Raw genomic sequence first — 23,849 nt, forward strand, 5'->3', positions numbered from 1 at the left:
GTTTAAGAGTTTATATAGCAGTTTGTCTGCTAGTACAGAGCTGGAGTATGCTATTGGCAACAGAGTAAATAAAGCTGTTTAATGAGTGGAGATGGGTTATGTTGTATATCCAGTTTTCCTCCAAAGACCATTATGAGTCCTGGGCCTATGAGTCCTGGGCCTACCCTGGGCTCAGTTCCCAAAGAAACAAAACAAAACAAAACAAAACAAAACAAAACCAGAACTGGTACAATATTTTCAGATTTGCCATAAAAAAAAAAAAAAAAAAAAAAAAAAAAAAGGCACAAACAATAGCAATTTCTCCAAAAGTCCCTGGTTTACCAATTACTGTTCCTCTATGCCAGATAGACATGACAATTAATAAACTTTTATTTTTACATAAGCTGCCTCTAGGCACTGATCTGCCTACAGATCCGAAGCATACCTGATACCGCAGCCCCTCTCTCCTTATATCAGCTGCATTGCTTTCCCAGTATGAACTGGGTGAACCACCTGGTGGGTGAGGGAAAGCCTGTTGACGTAGTCTACGTAGACTTCAGCAAGGCCTTTGATAAGGTCTCACAGCATGCTCTGGAAGAAGCTGGCAGCCCATGGCTTGGACAGGCACACCCTTTGCTGGGTTAAAAACTGGCTGGATGGCCTGGCCCAGAGAGTGGTGGTGAACGGAGTGAAATCCAGCTGGTGACCGGTCACCAGTGCTGTTCCCCAGGAGTCAGTGTTGGGGCCCATCCTCTTTAATATCTTTATTGATGACTTGGATGAGGGAATTGACTGCACCCTCAGTACGTTTGCAGATGACACCAAGTTGGGGGGAAGCGTCGATCTGCCAGAGGGTAGGAAGGCCCTGCAGAGGGACCTGGACAGGATGGGTTGATGGGCAGAGGCCAGTGCATTGAAGTTCAACGTGGCTAAGTGCTGGGTCCTGCACTTTGGCCACAACAACTCCATGCAGCGCTGCAGGCTTGGGGGACAGTAGCTGGAAAGCTGTGCAGAGGAAAGGGATCTGGGGATGCTGATTGATGCTTGCCTGAACAGGAGCCAGCAGTGTGCCCAGGTGGCCAAGAAGGCCAACATGCCTGGCTTGTATCAGGAACAGTGTGGCCAGCAGGACCAGGGAGGTGATCGTCCCCCTGTACTCTGCTCTGGTGAGGCCACACCTCAAATACTGTGTTCAGTTTTGGGCCCCCCAGTACAAGAAGGACACTGAGGCCCTGGAGCGTGTCCAGAGAAGGGCTACAAAGCTGATGAAGGGCCTGGAGCACAAGTCCTGTGAGGAGCAGCTGAGGGAACTGGGATTGTTTCATGTGGAGAAAAGGAGGCTCAGGGGAGAGACGTCATTGCTCTCTAAAACTACCTGAAAGGAAGCTGTGGGGAGCTGGGGGTTGGCCTCTTCTCACAGATAAGTATTGATAGGGTTGGAGGTAATGGGCTCAAGTTGTGCCGGGGAGGTTCAGGTTTGAAATGAGGAGACATTTCTTCTCAGAAAGAGCAGTCAGGCATTAGAACAGGTTTTCCAGGGAGGTGGTGGCATCACCGTCCCTGGGGGCGTTTAAGGAAAGGTTGGTTTTTAGGAGTCTACATCCCCAAATATCACAAGACAAATACAAGCTTCTAACATGCATTACGGCTGCTAATTCGAAGAGCAGAATACAGATTGATGTGTTTATGTATCCAAACTACATTTCTCCTGCACCCTTCTCAAAATACACCGATGTCTCAACAGCTGGCTCAGCTGATGCAGGGTGCTCCTTAAACGATAAGACCTGAACACCGGCTCAGTGAGGCAGGACATCTTCTCACACTCCACAGGCAGCGACCTCCACATCTCCTCTGGCCTTTGCACGACAATAAAGAGGAAGTATCGTGTCACTGGGCAACACTGCTGGCTGTTCTTTGGACTGCCAGCGACTGGGCTTCCTTTAGGGGTGACCCGTGTCAGAGGGCTTCGTGGGTATCATGGGGGCGCCTGCGGCATGGAGGTACCAGAAAAAGGAGCCCGTGGCTCGGCAACACCACACGCAGAGAGCACTCAGCACGCTGCTGTCCAGAGAAACAGACCGAGACCAGCGAGGAAGTTTTGGTTTCGCTTCTTTATTACAACTCTTTTCTATTTTCGCTTCTTTATTAAAATTCGCTCCTTGGAAGATGGCTTCTATCTACCCACTTACTGCCCCACACCTCGCGCAGGAACCCCACCGCCCGCCCACAGCGCCCGCAGCGCCCTCCCCTCAGCGCCCCGCCCGCCCCGCGCCGCCATTAGCGCTTGGCGGCGTGTCCCGGGGGGCGGGGCTACGCACAGAAAGGGGGCGTGGTTAACAGCAAGAGGGCGTGGCTTCAGGGAGAGGGGCGTGGCTATCGGACTGGGCGGGCAGAAGGGGCAGCGGCGGGCGGCGGTTGGGCGCGAGGCGGCGGGGGCGGGGCCTCGGGAGGGGCGGCGCATGCGTGCTGCGGCGGCGGGCCCGGCTGCGAGCCTATGTGCGCGGGCAGCGGCGGCGGCGGGGCGGAGCGGAGCGCGCTCGGCCGCTCCCCGGGGGTGGGCAGCTCGGCGGCCGCCGGGCCAGCTGGCGCTCCGGCCGCTCCCCCTAACGCCGCCACCGGCACCGCTACCGGCAGCAGCAGCGGCAGCGCCATGTCCGCCGCCATCGAGCGGGAGTTCCAGGAGATCGACGCCACGAACGACTGGCAGGCGCGATACCTGGTGAGCGCGGCGCGGGGAGGTTAAAGGAGGGGAGAGGGGAGGGGGGGGCACGGGGAGGGGGCCGCTCGCCGCCGGGCCGCTCCCTCCGGGCCGCCCGGGAGCGCTGAGGCAGCGCTGAGGCAGCGGGCCGCGCGCAGCCGTTGCGCCGCCACCGCCGCGCGTGCGCGCCGCGTGAGGGAGGGGGCGCCGGGTGCGTGTGCGCATGCGCGGCGGACGGAGTGGAGTGGAGTGAAGTGAAGGGGGGGGGGAGCGGAGCGCCGTGTGGTGATCCGGGGGGGGGGGGGGGTGAGGGGAGGGGGAGCAGCTCCCCACAGCAGGACGAGGAGGAAAAGAAGCAAAAAGTGTTCTATTTATTTATTTATTTATTTTTAAATCGCACGTAAATTTCTCACGACGTGGTTTTCACGCCGGCTTCCCATTCGGGAAGGCCGTTTGTTTGCCTGTGGTGCCGTCACACAGCAAGCATCCTTGCGGGAGGTGTACGTCCTCCGAAGGAAAAAAAAATAAAAATAAAATAAAATTCGGGTGTTAGGAGATTTTATTCATCCTACCGAAAACCTGCGTTTGCCCTGCAGTGCCGTGAATTTGCCAGGGCTTGTGGTGAAACCCTGTAAAGCTGGGAGTGTTCATGCTGACTCTTGGAGTTCCCGTCCAGTCTGATAAGTGACTGAATAAATAATGCAATTTCTCATATTTATTTTTCCTACATATGTTTTTTCTCGTGTAATACTACACCTGGCGCCTGGCTGGTTTCTCTCGGCTGTGGCAGCTGGGTTGTGTGTGGGGAAACTGATTTCAGAACTCGTCATTAAACTTCCACGGTTTTACTTCTCTTTAGCAAGCCCCATTGCTGCAGTAATGTTTCAAACGGTTTTATTTTTTCTTGAAGAAATAACGCCCATTTCTGGGCACAGAGGATGGCAATTCTTTTTAAAACAAAGTATGTTGCATTCTGCTATGAAATAATTAAACAAAAATTATTCTGGGAGAATTTGGTAGTGAATGGCTGCCATCTATTCAGTGTGTGTGTAGCTGCTCCCAAAACTTGTAAGCCATGTAAACTAGAGGAGAACACAAGCTCCATTGTGCTGTACCAAAATAAAAATTTTGTTTTTTTGTAGTAGATGAAGTAATTTATTTTTTTTAATACAGTTGAGTGTTAATGCTTGTCAGTTGCTGCTCTACGTTGTGGTTGAGGTTCTTCATAGGCTGTTTTTGCACATAATCATGGCATACAGCAGGCACTAAAAAAAATGGAGTTTTACCTATATTAGATTTCCACTAGAAAAGAGTCATTTCCACAACAAAGAAGTCCTCTATTGTTTAGTTTGTTATCTGGAAGAATCTCGACTACTTAGGAAGTTTGAGAAGCCCTTCTTTGTGGTAGCGGAAGCATAGAGAAGACTGAAGAATGTTTAGTTGTCTTTGGGACATAATGATCACATACAGCAACGTCATCTAAAAACAAACAAACAAAAAAATCAAATATTGTTAATCTTATGTAAAGTGTCTGCTGAGGTGACATCAGTACAGAGATATAAAAACATAGTACGGTTCATTGGGGGCTGCTTGTCAATAGCACTTGAGCTGTGCTTTCATGGTTGTAAATCTGTACTTGGTTCCAAGTTGTGGAAGAGACACTGTCACTAGAGGCAAAAAAAAAACACTCAACATTGAGAATATGTGAAGAAGTATTACTCCTTGAAACACTGTGTAAGTGAGTCTGTTTGATGGTCTTCCAAACACTGATTATCAAAAGGTTTGCGTTAATGCCTGGGAGGAAGCAGGCTGTGATTTCACATTGATGCAACTTGGTATTTGTGAGCCTAAAACTGTTCTTTCATATTGGATCGTGTCTAATTACAGATATTAGGGATGAACTGTCAAATGACCTGTAATAATTTGCTGGCTATTAATGAGTTTATGGCTGCAGTTAACTAGTTCAGTTACCTTTGTAACTGAACTTTGTTTACTCTGCCAGTTGGTGTAAAGGAGCTAGAGCTATACTGCTGTTAGCTCCATCTGACTCGTATTTCTATAGGAGATAACATGCAAATCCAAGGTAAACCCTGGGCATAATCCCCGCTGTTCTCCCCTTTGTTCCTGCTGTATCAGTTGCTTACCAAATTGTGCGTGTGCAAGTCTGTCATGTTAGCCAAGTGTAAAAAGATCTAAGTGGCAGTGGCATGGCCAAGAATAATGCATGTTTTCTGAGGGAAAGTAGTGTTAGCTGTAATAAAAGTTCATTTAAAAATGTTAATATCTGTATTAATAAGTGTGATTAAGTAAATAAGATCAAAAGCTTTGTGATTGCATGTGGAGAACACTAGCCTTACTCTGCTTAGTGTCTATATAAGTAAATTGTATTTTTTTGTCTTTTAAAGGAAATTCGACATAAATCCAGTGACTACCCTCATAGAGTTGCAAAATACCCAGAAAACAGAAATCGAAACAGATATAGAGATGTTAGTCCATGTAAGTATCTTCTCCATGTTTTCTGCAGTAAACTTTTCAGACTTTTTACTTACCCCTTCAAACACCGTAGCAAATGCAGCCTTGTGGTCCTTGTAGGTTTTATATTATGTTTGTTTTTGTAGGCATGTGTCCTCTGATAAATGTGTTTTTTTCTTAATGAAACAAATAACAAAAGGGAGAAAAAGCTGAAGGTTAAACTCACAGTACTGCCTGGAGAACGGGAAGATTGTAAACCATAGTTGTTAGTATATAGGTAAACGTTTCTGAGCTGTAAAGCAATTCGTATTTTAAAGATGTTTTTTCTTATAAGGAAGTCATTTAATAGTGCTTTATCTGACAAGAAAAATATCGGAACATCGACGTCTGTTGAGCATGGAGATTAAGTTAATAAGTCCTTACTAACACAAACAATTTATTTTAAGACTTTTTTAAGACTGTGTAGATGGCTCTGCTTGTTTGTGTGGAGAAATGCCATTGGATTTCTACTTTCGCTTTAAAATTGACTTGAGATTTGGTTATTTTGTTCTGTTCAAAGTATGTGTGTAACGATTTTCCATAATTTTCTCAGTGCAAGCAGATATGTTACATAGTGCTTGGTACTTTACTAACTGACAAAAAGTGGTCTTTGTGACATAATGGTGTTGTATCTCAGCTGAAAACAACTTTTTTTTTTTTTACTTATTTGCTATTGAAGTGGTGTGGACTTTTTTAAACAACGTTTACTTGAAAAAATGTTAATCCAGAACCCTTATAAGAAGACACATGAGCAAAACATTACCAATATGTAATTATAGCTGGAGAAAGCTATCATAAACCACTTCCAAAAGGAATAGGAAAAAAACGTAGCGTGACCTTAATTTTTCTACAAAATATTGAGGTTGGAACAGGCTAAATGTTTATGTGTACTTTTCACACTAAGCTTCCCAGAGCAGCAAAACCTCTTGTTACTGGATCTAGAATTTTTGAAGGGCTGCTGATGTATTTGGGGATTTTTGTGTGAGAGCCTAATGTGAATACCTATTGTAAGATTTGGAGAAGTGCTGAACTCCTTGTTTCCAGTTGAAAGTTGTGGTAATAGCGTGTGCACGGCACTTCTCAAAATCATACAGAAAGGGTCTTGAACTGAGTCATGCTGGTCAGAGAGCAGTGCTGCGTGCTGATTGTTAGGCTGCTGCCAGGATCCTGACTGGCACGGTGTATTCCCACCTAACGGATCCAGTCTGGCTTAATGCTGAATCTAAGTAGCACATGACCGTGAAACTGAACCTTGATACCATACACAGCCCCTTTGCTGTGTCTGCCTGGCATTTCCCACTACCGTCCTGTCTGTGAAGCGTGCGTCTCTGAGGAGGATGCTTTATGTTTGCTGAGCTTGGTTAGCTTCTGCTGTATGCTCAGCCCGATACGCCTCTGCTAGGCATTAGCTGACCTGTGCAGAGGGTCTCTGTTTTGCTCTCTTGCTAGAACACAGCATTAGCTTTTTAACCTGTGATGAAATAGAAACAGAAAGTGAATGAAACATAATCTATACCTACACAGAGGCAGGGGTTCTTAAGAAGAGGAGGCAGGAAATCGGTTTTGAACCCATGAGACCCAAAGTCTATTCCTGTGTCCATTACACAAGTTTTGTCACAGAAGTTGTATTAATGTATCTGTCATTTCTGCCATCCATGTATTTCATTTCTTTTATACAACTGCAGAGAGAATGGCAGCTTGCTTTTAAAGTATTCTTTTTTTTTCTTGTTCACAGTATGACTTTTACAATAGTGAAGAGCACTCAACACTTCTGTCATGGCAAAGCCTGCTTCTGGAGTGCTTGTTTAGCCAGAATGAAATTTTGTGACTGTATTGATCCATGGACTCTGTCTCTTTGCTGTTACACAAATAAAACCTAGTCCTGAAGTAGTAGCTGAATTCGGGATGGTATTGAAGTAATTACATGCTAGTTGACTGGAAGTACAACATGATGAGCTTGATGAAACATGTCTCAGTTTTTAGCATACATGGAAGAACAGAGGCTTGAACTGGACTGCCAAAGGAGGCCCACAGGGCTGGGCACCAGTAGCAAGGCTGTGTGAGGAGAACACAACAATTGTCTCTGAGACAATGGTAGGAGCTGGCAGGAGAAAGAGACCTGGAAGGGAACATATGATAAATAACCTTCCAAGACACCAGGACCAAAACTGCAAAGCAGCTGGGGTAGAAGCTGTGTGGTTAGGCTGCTGTGAAGAGCCCATCTAGTCATGGTGCGCGTATGGAAGGAACCGGCCTTGCAGAAATGTTAGGAGACTCGGTCTTGCACAACCTAATATTCTGGTCCTTCACTTCATAAACTTTACTGCTATTTAAGTGTTTAAATGCAATAGTGGTGCTAACGTGCCATCTCCCATACCTAAAGGCCTTCAGAGCTAGTAGTTCATACGCCAGCTAATTAAATAAGCATATTATAAGACAGACACAACTTTGATGAAAATGTTTTATGCCTCTACAGCCATGAGAAAAAGGTTTGTTTGTGTAGCAGCCAAGCAAGTCTAAAATCCCAGGTGGTACATCTGTAGGAGGAAATGCAAAGATAACTGTCTTCCGGAAAATGTGTTAACTACAAGTGCAGGAAAAAATGCTTTGGGTTGATTTGCCCTATTTCAACTATAACATACAGGGCAAGTGTGTTAAAACTAATTTGTATGGTGCATCCATTTCTAGGTGGAAGTTTATTTCTGTTAGCTGTATAAAGCTAGTTGTCTGCCTATTACAACCAGTTGAGTTTTTACAGTCTCCTGTTCGTAGTTATAGGTGTCCAGTTTTGTTGGCTAAAGAGCCGCTGTGTGTAAGTTTAGTTGCATAAAAGCCCTCAAGAGTGATCGCCTAGCCAAAAAAACAGTAGTCATGCTGTTTGGTGTTAGTGTAGAACAGGGAGAGCAATATCTTGGCTATGTAGCAGTATTGAAACAGGAAGTTAATCTGAAATAGGTTTGGTTTGACAGCCAGTCATTTCCTGACAGATGAAACCATTTCTCAGAAAACATTGTTCAGAGGAAAATAACTTGTGAGGCTATTATTTTTTTTTTTTATTGATACTGTTATTGGAACTCTAAGAATTCTGTTACTGCTTTCCTTATAAATTTTATCTCTAATCTCAAAGGAGTCGAATGGCTCAGATTGACTGTAAATACCCTTGGAGATCTGCTTGTGGTGTTCCCAGATTTAGGGTCAGGGGTCAGATCTCCTGGATAAAATTTGCAGGATATCTTTTCTCCTTCTTTTGGAGGGTAGATAGGGGATGGCATAAATAAATTTTACTTCCAGCCTTCCTTTGTAATGGCATGTGTAACCCAGTTTCTTAGGTCTTCTGAACTTTTTCACCAAGTAAATCACGTTACTGTTGGAGGTTAAGAGGTTGTGATTTCCCTGAGGCTGGTGGTAGACTTTGTGTTGGACCTTTCAACCACGGGCTTATGGTACTCAAAGAATCTCTGCCAGGGAGAGAGGAATGTGGAGAGTATCGTGCTGTACAGGGAGCAGACTCGGAGTTGATGTGCTTGGTCTTGCACTTAATGGTGATTAATCATCATCGCAAAATGTTCCCTTTCTGTCCTGCGCTGAGAACAGGGTGATGTTCTGTCCAAAATAAGCCTACGTGCTTCTTGTTGTCCGTATTAGAAGCTGGCATCAATGATTTTTTCATGATCGAACGATTGTGTAGAACATCTTGTTACCAGAAGCATGGCATAAATAAACCCCAAGTGTTGCTTTTGGAGATATTTCTTAGTCTGGGGTGGGGGGATAGCGGAGTTTCCTGGCACATCCTGATCTAAACTTCAGAATAGAGTAGTCCAGCTGGGAGGGACCTTCAGGGATCATCCAGTCCAACTGCCTGACCTCCTCAGGGCTAGCCAAAAGTTAGTGTGTTATTAAGCACATTGTCCAAATATCTCTTAACACTGACAGGCCTGGGGCATCAAGCACCTCGCTAGGAAGCCTGTTCCGTGAGGGTGGTCAAACAGCGGTAAAAAAAACTTACTCTAATGTCCAGTCTGAACCTCCTCTGGTCCAGACGTAGTTTACTGTTTGTTTCTCTTGGTTTTACTTGAAAAGTACCAGGATCCTGAGCTGATCCCGAGTTAGGGATGTGCTGCAGTGTGAATACATTTCAGCCGTGGGCTAGCCTTGACTGCTGCATCACGATGGCATTTGTTGCGTGCAGCCAGCGGCAGGGCGGGGGGCAGCCACCTCACCTTTCCTTTGCCTTAGGCTCCCTCTGAAACTGGATCTGTCTGAAGCTTGTGAGTGTATGTCCGGTGACAGCAGTGAAGTCGGGATCACCTGGCAGCTCGGGTAGACTGGATTTAGACTAGTGAAATGAAGGGGTTTGCTGGTAGGTGGGAAAGGGTCAGGCTGGGCCACTGGGGTGGCTTATTGCTCGTGACTGCGTTTAATCCCCTAAGCAGCATTTCACCCTCCTTTGTTGCAAATAGCACCGTATTTGGCAAGCAAGAGCCGGCTCTCGGACAGAAGATCATTTTGAAGTTACGCAGTAGTTTCACTTCTAGAAATGCAGTTGTTTTCGAATAAAAACCTTTCATTAACCGACTGCAAGAACTGTATCATGTGAAATGCCAAACGTTCCTAGCTCAGTTTTAACTGGAGATGGCATTTTGCTTTTAGCAGAGAGTGTGCAGATGGACGCGTGATGTGAAATCTTGGTCTTTTATGAGACGCAGGGCGTGCTGTCAGTGATAAGAGGGACAGGGTTTCACCTGAAGTGGGTAATAAGAGTTCCCTTATCTCAGACGGGGGAGGGGGGAGTGCGGCAATAGTTTTCTTATTGCAGGAGTCAGAATGAGAATCATTTTTAGGGTTTCCACTTCCTTTTCAGACTGTGTTGAAATAGGGAAATTAACGCCTCAGAAAATGAGTGCTGTATTTTAGCTGTTGTGGGCATGGCAACATTTAAAGATAAATCTAGTAGATTAGATTTAAGATATGTTTATCGTTCATATAAATCAGAAGTAGTTTGTAACTGGAAATGACTTACATATGGGAAATCTGTTACAGCTAATTCACTATCAAAAGTTGGCTTGCTTCTTTTAATTCAGAAGAGCAAGCCAAGGCTTGAATGAGGTTTCTAGGTCATTGTGTCCTTTAGGAACCTTTTTCCCTTGAAAGGGAAATCAATATTTGCTAGTGGCTTTCTTCATCCTCTGGGTACACCGCTGTATTTGGAAGAGCGCCTCTGTTTTGGCTGGGGAGGAGGGAAGGAGGGAGGGAGGGTGTCTGTGCACAGAACTAGTTGTGGGTTTCCTTAGACTTTTCTTCAAACTTATTTGTAATGTTTACAAAGCAGAACCTAAAAGAGGGAAAAAGTAGGGTCAAAAACGTGTGCAAGCATTGCAGCGTGAAACCTCGTTAGGGCCTCAGCAGTTATCTCCTGGCAGTAGTACAGCAGCTGCTGCTGGGTGATTAAACTGTTAACAGGGCTGGCTTACGTCACCTTTCCGAGAACACTAGTACCGGTATGTGTGATTTACTATAACAAGATCTTAAGTTTTTCCTGTTGGCAGATGGCATGTAATATTTACAAAGGTCTTGGTTTCTCTCCAGCAGAAACATTTCAGATAAAGTGATACATGAAAGGAAAAAGTAACACTTCAATTTCCAGAGAAAATAGTGCAAGAGGACATATTTTACTTAAGACAGTAGATTTAAGACATGTTTTTGCCTTTGATAATGCTTTTTACTTCATACAGATGCATCGTAAATTCTTTTAAGACTCCTGAGAGTTAAGATGGTGTTGCCTTTCAGCTGGAATGCTAATGAAAACAGACTAACCCAGTAGCTTTCTCATACTTTTGTATTAAAAATAGCTTTTCAGCACACTTTTATCCTCTGTGTGCATATGACTGCATATAAAAGCTAGCAGCTAAAGGAGGTATGATGACTCCAAACCTTACTCCTGGGGTGTGCATGGTGGCTTTAAGAAATTAAAGGTTATCCATATCCAAAGAGTAAGTAATAAAAAAGTTACAACGGGGCTCGTAAAAGGGCCTGTGTATAGCTTGGTATCCCCTCTGACAGTTGCCAGTGGCAGATAGCTGAGTATAAAAGCAGATCAAGGCATAGTAAATGTATTTTTTCCAGGTTTCCAAAAATTTGGAAATTGTTTATAGAATAATATGAGCAATCCACAGAACAAGAGGCTAATTCAGTAACTGTTCCCTGATTCCCCACAGCTTTTTGCCTACTGAGGGTCACATTCACGGATTTCTTCTTACATAAGCCTTGTGCTGTATAGCCTGGCAGTAAGTAGCACAGGGGATTGATCTGATTTAACTAGCGTGGCTGTACAGAATGTGGTAATTAGGAGGTGCTTGCCCAAAGCTCATGGATTTTGTGCGTTTCATAAGATACTTGTCAAAAGGAAGTCAGGGTTTTGGTGTGGCTATCTTTCAGTGAGGGTATGGGAGAGGAAAAGGGGGGCTGACATATTTTGACAGCAGCTGTGACGTAAAGCTGCTTTCCTGGGTGAGTTTTGGGGGTTGCACCAGGTGAATGTAGGTGGAAAAACTGGCATTGCACCCAGATTCACTCAGCTCTGGCAGTTGCTTTGTGGAATATCTTTCTGAATTGTGCTGAAGTAACTTTACTTTTTTTTTTTTTTTTTTTTTTTTAACCCTGCTCTTAAAAGCAGCCTGTGTAGGTGGTTGAGCTTCACGGGGTTCGCAGTCAGTTGGACGATACGCAGTTATGGACAAATATTAAATGAAAGATGCTGTTTATTTAATGGAGTCTGATAAGTGGCTGACAAAGGATTATTTACTGTGAACGAGTCTGATTAGCTAAATGCCTCCCAGAGGGTGATAAATAGGACTGAAAAGTCCTAAAAAAACAATCACAATGATTTTTTGTTGTGGTATTGTTGTATGGCAGTCTGATCTTTCTCGTGTTAATGTTAAACTTTTATAAGCAGTCCTTTGACTGCTTCCCTGCCCTCTAAATAGGGGAATTTTCTGTCCTGTCTCTGCAATCATGGGAAAGGTAGAAAACATGTAATTAGATTAGGCTTCGTTTAATTGGAAGATTTGTTAAATAAGTAGTACATCTTTGCCTGTGCCACTTTCTTAGTGTTTCTAATTTTCAGTTGTGTTAAACAATAAATTATAAGGACAATTAAGTTCAACAAAGCTTGGTTTGTATTACTGCAAGTAGATTATTATTATTTTTTTTTAAGCTATGTCAGTTTATGATTCTACCTTGGCCTGTGAAGTTTTAGTTCACTGAAGATCTTGGCATTCTAAACTTCAAGCATGCAGTAAGGTGATCTGGTGTAATATGAGAGAATGTTGCCTGTTGTGGGTTATCGTGCTGTTATATTAAGGAAATACAGCTGTTGAGGGATGGATGTGAGCTGTTTTTGTGTGCGCCAAGGGGTTATTTCATTTTGGCGAGTTGGTTTTAGAGAAAAATGGGTATTCCAGTTACTACTCTGTGTTGGAATGCTGAGGGGAGAATAAGATGGGTACGGTTACATTTTGTCATTTGGTTATTACTGAAGAATTTATTTTCTAATTGCTTGTCAGACCTAAGCTTGTCTGTTAGTGTATTCATCAATAGGATGCATCATTAATTCTTAAGTTTCTTCTAATTTTAGATGATCACAGTCGAGTAAAACTGCAGAACACAGAAAATGACTATATCAATGCAAGCCTAGTGGTCATAGAAGAAGCCCAGAGATACTATATTTTAACACAGGTAAGCCATACCAATTAGTAAGCAGAATGGGGATTGAAAACATGGGAGAGATGGATTTGTGTGGAAGTAACTTACATTTGGAGGATTCTTTGTCACTGGATATATACCTCATACTAACTGCCTGTTTGATTTAGCTGTTAACTCATTTTATATTTTAATAAAAAGGTAAAAGAGAATATTCAAGTATACATGTATATAGTTAACTATGCATAAAGCTTTTCAAGTATTTCTTGCTGTTCTGTTCTTCAGGAAGTAGGATTTTATACTTCTATACTTTTAAATGTAAACATGAATTTTGAAATAAGGTGTTTAGTTTTATACTTTTATACTCCTAAAAAGTTTTATACTTTTAGACTTCCACTTCTTATAAGTGTAAAAGTATAAAAACAATACTTCTACCCCCTACTTCTTGTTCTCTTCTTCTCTCTCTCTCTGCAGTATCTTTTCTTCTAACTGCATAACAGTGTTGCTGCCCAAATTAAAACATTCCTTCCCGGAATTTTTACTGTTTTCTTTAAACTTCAAAGACTTGGATTATTTGGGCAGTATGGTTACTTTCCTGCATGTCTTTTCTGTCATTTTGTTGATATTTTGTTTAAACTTTTCTAACAGAGGCTTTTTCTTGTTTGACACAGTGACGTGTTAACCATGTTCGAACTCTGCTTTACCTATGCATTCTCTGACACGTTGTTCTTTGCCACACAGGGTCCACTGCCTAATACATGCTGTCATTTTTGGTTAATGGTATGGCAACAAAAAACCAAAGCAGTTGTCATGCTGAACAGGATTGTTGAAAAAGAATCGGTAAGTGGTGTTAGACATTTTACATATGTGGCTCACTTTACAACTTAACTTTAATATAGTTGAACTTTTTGGTATGTTAAAAGAATCAACAAACTTTGACATTGGTGCAATATTTACTATACCATTAAAGAAGTGATGGAGCTAAGACACAAAATTCATTTCAGTAGAAACAACACCTAATAAACTTACATCCAGGTGAGAGAAAGGTGTTGAGAAAGGAGAGGGTAGAGACAGAAGTAAGATGGAGTAGAAGCAGTGTAATATCTTCTAAATATCTATATTAGATTATTTCTTTTGAATCCAGTAGAGCGGTGTCGTTTTTATACAGTAAACAACAAGTGTTTGTAGCAGTGGAGGCAAGCTGCTGCCACCGACCATTTTGACAACTGGTCTAATTATTTTTGATTCTTTACAACTGATGGTACATGTGCAGAATATATCAATTTTCTGTTACTACATAGTTTTTCTACTAATGTGCTGAAAACCACTATAAAATTTAATTATAAATACATGTCACTTTGATTTAATCTATTTTTTTCCAGAATGGATTTGTTAGCAAAAAGGATTTGACTAGTCCATAAAAAGTCCTTTTTTTTTTTTTTTTTTTTTTTTTTTCCTAAGGAAAAGATTTCCTGTGGTAAGCTTGAGTGCAGGGCAGGAGGAGTAAAGGACAAGGAACAGTTTTGCATTGTTTATTAATTCTTTGGTTTTGCTAGAATCTTCCAGTTTTCAGCCAGACGTGGGAAAACTGGCACAATGTGTTGCATCACGTCTGTCAATGTGCAGATGTCCATGTTGGAAGTACAGGGGAAAAACGTTGCAACAGCTGAGTATAGATCTCTGTCCACTGTAGAGAACTAGGTAGAAAGAGTGGGGAGAGTGAGAATTAAGGTATGTCTCCAAACATGCCAGAACTGAGATGAAAGAAAAGCTTGAATGCGTAACAGCACTTGAAACAGTCGTCATAATTTGGCTGTAAACATGATGTGGTTTGAGAATTCCTCGAACTAGGAGCAGATCATATGTACTTGAGTTTACTGTGTTATATGACAGGATCTCAGAATCTGCTAATGTGAAGCCCAAGGTGCTAAGATGCTTAACCAGATTTTTTTTTTTTTTTTTTTTAATAACTTAGGTGAAATGTGCACAGTACTGGCCAACAAAAGAAGAGGATGTTATGACATTTAGTGAAACAGGTTTCCGTGTGAGGCTAGTATCAGAAGACGTCAAATCCTATTACACAGTGCATCTACTTCAATTAGAAAATATCAACGTAAGCTTTTCTCAGTCTGTATATTGCATATTCCTGGCCTTAAATATATAATGAAAGCTATTAAGCATACTGTCACTGCAGGTTTGATCAAGCTTTTACACTAAAAATTGTAATGCATTTTGTTTCTGATAATGTTGAAGATGTAAGTGTGGCATATAAGCAAGTGAGCAAACACCAGTCTATGTGTTAGGAGATGACGCCTTCAGCATTTTTCTATACTTCTGTTTTCCATTTGACAGTACCATTTAGCATGCTGAATTGTAATTGATGGTAGCGGTGATCCTAAGAGGAGCTGTAAGAAATACCCTAAAAGGAGGAACCTAGGATTTGCAGTTTCTGATTTCTTTTGACTACCAAAAATCATACTCAGTAATTCATGGGTTTTTAATGGGACTATAATTTACCACGTAATTTCAGTCCAGCTAACTAAGTTTGGGGGTTGGGGGGGAATTACCACCTGTAGATAGGTAACTTTATCTCCTCTTGCTTACCTCCCCTTTTGCTCCACAGGACCAACCATCCTTTTCTCTTAAAAATTAAGCACTTTGACAATTTAATCAAGTTAAGCACAAAAAAATTGTTCCTGGCCTGAGCTTGGGTTGGAATTTGCTGCTTCTGTTTCAGAGCTGAAGACAGGATTGAAGAGCTTGTCTGTTTGTTCCAGCTATGTCTTGTAAGATATTCTCTCTCCCTATAAACCTTGCCTTATATTAATTGAAAGTGATCATATGGCAAGTTTTATTCAAGGTTGTCTTGTCAGTGGATTTGGGAAAGGAAAGCTCGAAGATATCTTTTTGCATGTTGTTTTATACAACTAAATCTTGACATGATTAATTGAAATTATTTGAATTACAGTAACTAATAATGGCACTTTGAAATAAATACTATTTGTTCATTTGAAACCTCCCTCACGAGATCAACATGATAAAACTTGGCATGTTGTTCCTTGATCTATTCGATGTACGAAGATCTTTATGCAATTCTGTCCTCCTGAGTTGGAGCATTTCTGTCTAGTTGTTGGTTTATTAACAGCAAATACTAAGAAAAGAGGAATAGTGCTTGCAAGATAGCATCTGAGAAAGAATAACTCTCCTTTTCCAAAAAGTGAGACAAGTTTTCCTAATTGCCAAAAAGGCTTTTTGGTTGAATTATTTGGCTGACATTGGCCTGTAGTCTTGGACTTCCTGTTTTTAAAGGATACAATTTTCATGATATATGTCATAACATTAGTTGGAAAATGCAAAAATCACACGAGGAAAGGCCCAACTTATGCTGTAGGTGATGTTTTGATTAAAAGTTTTTCAGCACTTAAATTGCTGGGTTTACTTTGGACTGTTAATGCAGGCCCATCAGTGTTGTATAGACATTCTTCTATGTCATTTAACTCACTGTTACACATACTTGGCAAATGTATTGTACTGAATATTTATTTTTTTAATACCCCAGTGCTCCTATAACCTCCATGAATATTAATTCCAAATAATATTGAAATATTTTGTATATAAAACAGCTAGAAGAAGTAAAACATACTTGGTTACTCAAGCGGGAAAAATGCATAATTCCCAGAATAACACTGCAAATGTTAAGTGAAGCCTTTTGTAAAAAGTTGATAAGTTTTCAGTAAAAACTAGTGGGAATCTGGTATTTGCAGTGACTTGAAACGTGAGCTTAACTATGTTTATGCAACTTACTCTGGAGGGTGCTTTTGTGGGGACAGAATAGTAAACCATCGAGCCACTTGATGCCTGGAATATAAGATGAGTCACAAATAAAATTCTGCACGGACTTCCAAGAATACTTAAGCAATGTTAGCATTTCCATGAAAATACAGAGAACTGAAGTTGTCTTTACAATATAGCCATTATGATCTCAAGTAATTTATTTGTATTACGACAAGAAATCTCTCTAATAGACAAGCAAAATAAATATGTATGAAAAAGCGTTTCATGTTCTTACCACTAAAACAAAACCTCTGACTATATACGCTTTTAATTTACTTATTGTTAAAGAGCAGTTAGAAATAGTGGTGGGCTTGGGGGTGGGGTTTGTTTTTTAGGATTAGGTCATGACATTTGGCAGTTGGATTTGTTTAGATCTGGTCTAGGCAAATGTTTGTTTTTGCTGTTGTGGCTGGGATTGCCCCAGAAAAATAGAAGAGATTGTTTATTGATGGTTTTCCAAAAGTTTTGAAAATATTCTAATGCGCTTTGTTTTGCTTGTGATTGTTGCAGAGCTTCCTTATTATTTGCCTGAGCTGATCTGTGTTTTAGAATATAGAAAGGCAGCTTCTGATTTCTACCGTGGTGTGCTGCGTGTCCTCCATCGCTTTGTTTGTGTCAGATGCCTTCTGAAAGTTAACCACTGCTTTCTGCTGTGAGTGTGCAGAGTCGCAGCTCTCCTTGAGGGAAGACTGAATGTGAAGGCTTGTGCAAACCCTTTCCTGCATTGGAAAATTAGGAGAGAGGAAAATACTGTGCTTTTATTAAAAATCTGTTGTCGTTTACTCAAGAAACTGTTGCCTGTCTGCAACTTGAAGTGAAGTCTTCAAGTGCACTGGAGAATGTGATAGGTGTTTTTGAGAGCCTTTTTTTAAATCTGTAAAATCATCTTATTGGGTAAGAGGAAAACTTGTATTTCCAGTAACTTCTGGTGTGGTAGCCAGGTACTGTGGAGAAGGATGCAGTGTGATTTGCCTGTGGAGTATAGCATACCAAATGCTGGTGAGCAAAAAGGGACTGGGTTGGTACTGGGGAATATGGGGGAGCTATGGAAGAGCAAAGGGACCTCAGTATTTAAGGGAAGCTGGAGACGGGCTGGGTGTGGAAATGAAGCAGTGGAAAGGAATTAAAATTGCTAGGGGGACCTAGATGAGAGTCTCAGGCTGGATTCCTAGAAACAGGAGCAAATACGAGTACAGCTGGAGAGGTTTGCAAAGAAGATAGTTGCTGGAAGAGAAAGGACTGGAAGAAGTAAACTACATTTGTTGCAACACTGGTGGTAGGAGACCTTAGAGAAAGGTCTGTTGTAATAAATTCCGGGTGGAATCGTGCGTCTTCTGCAAATAGCAAACAGTTGGAGGAGAAAAAAGGAAGTAGCAGAATGGATTCGGAACACAGCACAAAGCCTCTGTGTGTCTGTTGTTGTCAGGTGGAGGTGACATAAGACTCCTTTGTGGCCCTCGCTGACTGGTGCTTCCTGGTTGTTCATCCGCAGGATCCTGCGGTGTGGCTCAAGAAGATAAGAGTAGAATTGCTGTTGATTTCCAATATCCAAAACTTTAAATGTACTGAGAAGGCATTTTGCTTCTGGAGCAATCTAATGGTAGGCGATGTTCTGGTATCTCGTGGAATCCTTGCATATGGAAGTGTGTGTGTATGTGTATATACACATGAAATCAGAAATTCCTTCAAGGCCCTGTAGCAATTACATACAATTTTTTGCTGTTGTGGCTGTATATGTATGTACATATGTAATTGCTACAGTGATTCGAAGGAATTTCTGAAATATGGCGTACACTTGCTTTTGCACTTGTGAGAAGCTCTCATATCACTTTCACAGATTGCAGGAGGGATTAGTTCTGCTTCTCATGACCACAGAAAGAAGACCGGGATGTTAGGAAAAGTACTGCTGTCTAACAGGAAAGGAGAACCCAGACTCTTGTATGTCAAAGAGACATACGAGATGATTTGCAGATTTAATGGAAGTAACTATTAATCATACTGAGTTGCAGGGTATGCACTAGTTACTGAAAAACAAAGTGTTTGTGAGGATTGTTTGGCTCCATTGTCCTGTTACTATTTTTATGTACAATTTCAAAATTATTTTGCCAGGCTTTGTAATAAAGAAACAGAAAACATTGCCGTTAAAGTTCATTAATATTTTGAATGTCAGTGCCTAGATCATTACCCCCAGAGAACGCCTTCTCATTTTTATGTGATCAGCTTAATTGTTAATGCACTTGAGGCTTGAGTGGTAGGTACAGGACCACTGGTGGGTTGTAGGTGTATTTTTATTCCCTCGTATGTTAGACTATTACAACAGCCTGTAAACTATGAAGTTGTCTTGTAAGGTGTGTGTGAAATTTGTCAGACCAGCATTTTCTGTCTTCACCTACTTGACACTGAAGGCATCAACTTCTTTTAAGCATTTTCATCGTATTTCACTCCTTTTCATACTCTCAGATGACTGAACAACCTGAAGTTGTTCTGAGACTTTTGTACCCTTTTTGTTTTTGGACGGTTTGACACTCGCTGTAAAAAGATTGCGATAAGGCTCATTTTGTTGTGAGTTCATCCGATTGCATTATATCATTTTTCTGCTCGAGTTCTTGTGTAGATGTTTGCTTGTATTGCGACGCTGCTGCTGGTGTTGCCAGCAGTCAGTGGAGAACCTGTGCAGTGTGGTGATAACTTTCCAAGTTAACCAGTTGTAGCAGTGGTAGTTACTGGCTGTAAGCTTATCTCAGTATTTCATGAAATTTTCTCTGGAATGCTTTGACGCTTATTGAAGTTGTCTGTTTTAATATTGTCCCATAATTTTTCTAGGAGTTCGTCAAGTAGCTGGTCTTACAGAATAAATCCTGCAAGAATATGTTGTAGTTACTGTAGATAAGCTGCTTCTCAGTTGTCAAGCAGAAGAGCGTTCTCTGCATGTAAAAATTTATACTATTTATAGATCTGGTAAATTTATACTGCCTGTCTGAATCTTGAAGCCCAGCTTTTTTCTTTAAAATAATATCTGGCTTCTTGGTAACATTTTAAATAGAAGTGGTTGTTCCTGAAATTGAATTTCTGTTGGTCAACAGTTGTGAATCTTCAGCAAGCCAAACCTTCTCTCTCTCTAGAGTCTTGCACAAATTCATGTAAGTGATACCGGTGGTGCAAGCTAGCCACATCGCCTAGTAACAGGGGGAGCTCTCTAAGAAAGAATGGTACAGATAGTCACATAAAGACAGGATTTCAGTTGTACAGCTTGACTGCCAAGCACCACTTGAAAGAGTTTTTCTGTCTGAGAGAAAATGTGGGAGGTTTGAAATAGTCAAATGGGATTTGGCTGTACTGCAAGTTCAAAGAACACCAGCCAGTTTCAGTGCTCTGAAATCGGAATTGCAAAGAAAGATGAAGAGACTAGATATTTTTAAATGAGCTGAAGCGAAGGAAAATTGTGAAAGGGATAAAGGTGTTTTTTTTTTTTAAAAAAAAAAAAAAAAAAAAGGGATAAAGCAGTATGGAGAAAAAGAAAAAAAAATAATTCTGTGGGCCAGAGCTGTATGAGATGTACAGCAGCAGTTAGATCCTTCCTTTAGGCACACCTGTTCTCAGATTAGTAGTGTATGTGCAGGGTGGTGCTTGGGCATGTGCATGAAGCCCTGCTGTGGTTTTTTTGTTTTGTTTTAGGATGAGGATACACCTCGTGCTTGATACAGTCTAGGATTTAAAAAAAAACAACACATCACCTGTATTTTTAATAGATAAGCGATGGTTTTGTTATCTTGAGGTGTAAGGGAGGCTTTGTATTTAAAAATCCTCGGGGGGGGAGTATTAATTGCCACTTTCAGGATCATCTAGATTCAGAAGAAACAAAACTTCTCTTTACCTAATACATACGTTTACCTCCTCTCCCTGGTTTTCCTTTCTTTTGTTTGTAAATCAATGCAGTATTTTCCTTAGAAATGAAAGAAATCGTGTAGCATGTTACCTTCTTTAAGATTTTATCATTTCCAGACTTCTTACGAAGAATATACCTCCTTCATGATGCTTAAAAAAATCAGCCATTTCAGTTCATAAGTGAGCTTACTCGCTAGTTCAAAACCTAGATACAGAAGACCAGTAATATAATCGCAGCAGAAAACACAAACTTTTAGAAATACTTCCTTTCAGACAAATAAGAAAGAGAAATCACCACTTTATTTACGCAATTTAGGAGGCTTTCGTAGGTTTACCCTCTTAAATCTCACTGCAGACTCATGTACAAAATATGATGGTTCAGACTTGGTCCACATTAAGCTCTTAGCCAAAAGATGAAATATTCCTGTAAAATGTGCATTTGAGAATGACTGAAGTCATGCCAATATTCCCTGTTTTCTTTGAATCATTCTTGCAGCATCAGGCATTGAAGGCAAAGGACAAAATATGAGACTATTTTTTTACTGTGGTTAACTATGAATTGAATAATTTTAGTTTAACAAGGGGTTTTCATAAGTTGTCCCTTACAAGAAGTTAAAACAGGCTGAGCAGGAGATGAACCGTAGAACTTACTTGAATTACATAGATATATTTTGGTGGTGCTGAAAAAGAAAACTGGATTTTCTGAAATATCCTGGCATTTTAAATCTACTTCTGTTTCAAATTTGTGGAGGTTTGTGTAGGTTTAAATCTATGGAAAAACAGACGAAATGGAGGGATGGTAAAAATAAGGAAACCTTTCTAAAATTCATGAGCTAAATTGGTGATCAAATTGTCTCAAAATTGCTGTAAAAATAAAAGAAGGGAGGCAAGGGGTAGTATTTTATAGAATTCACTTCAGATTTGCTGTTAAGATATGATCCAAATTTGTGATCAAAGCTTTTCAGGATACTTGCAGGCTCTCTTACTGTCATTTCATTACTTGCACTTAGTCGGTTGTGTTCGCAAAGAGAGGGGGAAACGTTGCATCGTGTTAAAATCTGTATTTCCTTACACTGGGTGAATGCTTCAAGCTGGGTCTCACAGCCTGGGTACTACAGGCCTTTGCCACAAAGCTTCCTGCTGTTGTATCATTAGTATAAAGGAGATGCTGATACCTCTTGGTATTAAAACTTGCTCTGAACAGGAGTGGAGAGTGCTTACAATGCTGATGGGTATTTTTTCAGTCCTGTCAATGCTAGCAGCCTTGTAACTTGCTGTCAGCAATTAAGCTGCATTAATGGCTGAAAAAGGGATGTTTTGGGGCAGAAAGTAAAGCAAACAAAATATTAACACTGGAAGCTTGAGAAGAGGAAAAAAATGTTTGGTAATAGTTGCAAAGGGGAAAAACTACTAACGTGGATGAAGAACTGCTTCAAATTGCAGTGCTGGGTGCCCTCCAACAGCAAGATCCTGGGTTGTTTGTCGAAGCGGGAGGTTTGAAATAGAGAGTAGCTATTGATTTGGATTGGGGAAATGTGTGCTAACTAAACAAACGTGGAGTACTCTCCAGTTGCATTGTTTATTTGTTTTCACTTCTAGAGTGGCGAGTCCAGGATGATATCTCATTTTCATTATACTACGTGGCCAGATTTTGGAGTTCCTGAATCCCCAGCTTCATTCCTCAACTTCCTTTTTAAAGTCAGAGAATCTGGCTCACTAAGTCCTGAGCACGGACCTGCAGTAGTTCACTGTAGTGCGGGGATAGGACGATCCGGCACGTTTTCATTAGTAGACACTTGTCTTGTTCTGGTAAGTGATCAGTTGATTTGTCACCACTTCCCTTCCCCTGACACCCTGCCTTTCTTCCCCATTTTTGGTTGGAAGGCTTTAGAAGCACTTAAGTTAATGATGTCAGTGAGAACTTTGGTTAGGGCATCACACTTCTTTTTTTCTTCATGTTTTAATAGCTTAAAAACACAAGCCTTGCAATACATTTACAAATCCCTCTTGAAGTACTTTACACGTTCTCACAGCTTCCTGGAAAGTAAATAAGAAGCACTCTTTTATGTGAGATGTGTGTAGAATAGATGGAGGTTTTGGTTTTTAGATATTAATTTAGGCTTGCAAACCGTGTCCTCTGTAATCGCTCATAATTTGAGCATATTATACATGTATATGTTAAGTATTTATTTAACAAGTATTTAAGGTTTTGTTGGATTTTCTGAGATTCTAGATTCTGACTTTGGTTAGGGTTGGTATTACTGAGCAGTATAACATGGGGTTAAGCCAGATAGGATTTCATTAGATTGGAGGATTGGAGTACCTGTCATATGAGGACAGGCTGAGAGAACCGGGCCTGTTTAGCTTGGAAAAGAGAAGGCTGAGGGGAAACCTCATCAGTGCATATAAATATCTGAGGGGAGCATGTCGAGGATGGAGCCGGTCTCCTTTCAGTTGTACCCAGTGAGAGGATGAGAGGCAGTGGGCATAGACCGAAGCACAAGAGGTTTGGCTGAATATGAGGAAGCATTTCTTCACTGTGAGGGTGACAGAGCACTGGAACAGGTTGCCCAGAGAGGTTGTGGAGTCTTGTTCTCCAGAGATACTCAAACCCTGCCTGGATGCCATCCTGTACAACGTGCTCTAGGTGATCCTGCTCAGCAGGGGGGCTGGACTGATCTTCAGAGGTCCCTTCCAGCCTTGCCCATTCTGTGATTTAAGTTACGAAACAGTCATCTTATGTTTTGGGTAGGCCCTCTCAATTTATTCATTATTTTTCTGCAGACTTTCTTTTTTTCTGTGTTCATAAAAAAAAAATAATGTGAATTGTGATGCAAGTATACATTAATATTAAAAACTCAAGTGAACCTTGCAACAAGCACAGGTATGCAGTTAAAAATGCCCCATGAATGTGTAGTATGGGGAAAAAATGCGTGTTGCTTGAATTAGAGAATCTGCTTTAATTAAAGAAACCTCTGCTTCATTCATTCCAAATTGCCATTCTATTCAGGAGCAATAGGAAATACTGTTTTATGGTTCTTACTGTGACAATCTTTTTTTTTTTGTGTGTTGAAGTACAAATTTATGTGTGAATAAGGCATATTTACATTTTTAAGACTTGATATGAGGGTACTGATTTATTTGGTTAAAACATGATCATAGATTTGTTCATTATAAGCTTTCGTTAATGGTTTACTTTTTTTCCTGTGAAAACAATTAAGAAATTTGGAGATGTTAATTTCTC

The 23,849-nt window shown here is 41.2% G+C and overlaps 1 protein-coding gene across 10 annotated transcripts in view; it reads left to right on the forward strand.

The window, feature by feature from the left end:
- Positions 1–2,478: 2,478 nt before the first annotated feature.
- Positions 2,479–23,849, forward strand: part of PTPN2 (protein tyrosine phosphatase non-receptor type 2) — a 32,095-nt gene continuing 10,724 nt past the window's right edge. For 7 of the 10 annotated variants that reach the window (XR_014618233.1, XM_084282455.1, XM_084282458.1 and 4 more), the window contains exons 1-6: positions 2,479–2,698; positions 5,083–5,173; positions 12,822–12,922; positions 13,628–13,726; positions 14,862–14,999; positions 22,205–22,414. Coding sequence is in view for 9 of the 10 variants with exons in the window: in XM_084282455.1 (XP_084138581.1) it covers positions 2,630–2,698; positions 5,083–5,173; positions 12,822–12,922; positions 13,628–13,726; positions 14,862–14,999; positions 22,205–22,414 (708 nt within the window). In the remaining variant the exon portion in view is untranslated. Of the gene's footprint in view, positions 2,699–5,082; positions 5,174–10,846; positions 11,179–11,426; positions 11,473–12,573; positions 12,690–12,821; positions 12,923–13,627; positions 13,727–14,861; positions 15,000–22,204; positions 22,415–23,849 lie in introns of those variants that run through there. The other 3 variants (XM_084282462.1, XM_084282463.1, XM_084282461.1) reach the window with 3 other exon arrangements.

The sequence above is a fragment of the Netta rufina genome (genome assembly GCF_964035555.1).
Source record: "Netta rufina genome assembly, chromosome: 2".
In the NCBI taxonomy this organism is placed as follows: domain Eukaryota; kingdom Metazoa; phylum Chordata; class Aves; order Anseriformes; family Anatidae; genus Netta; species Netta rufina.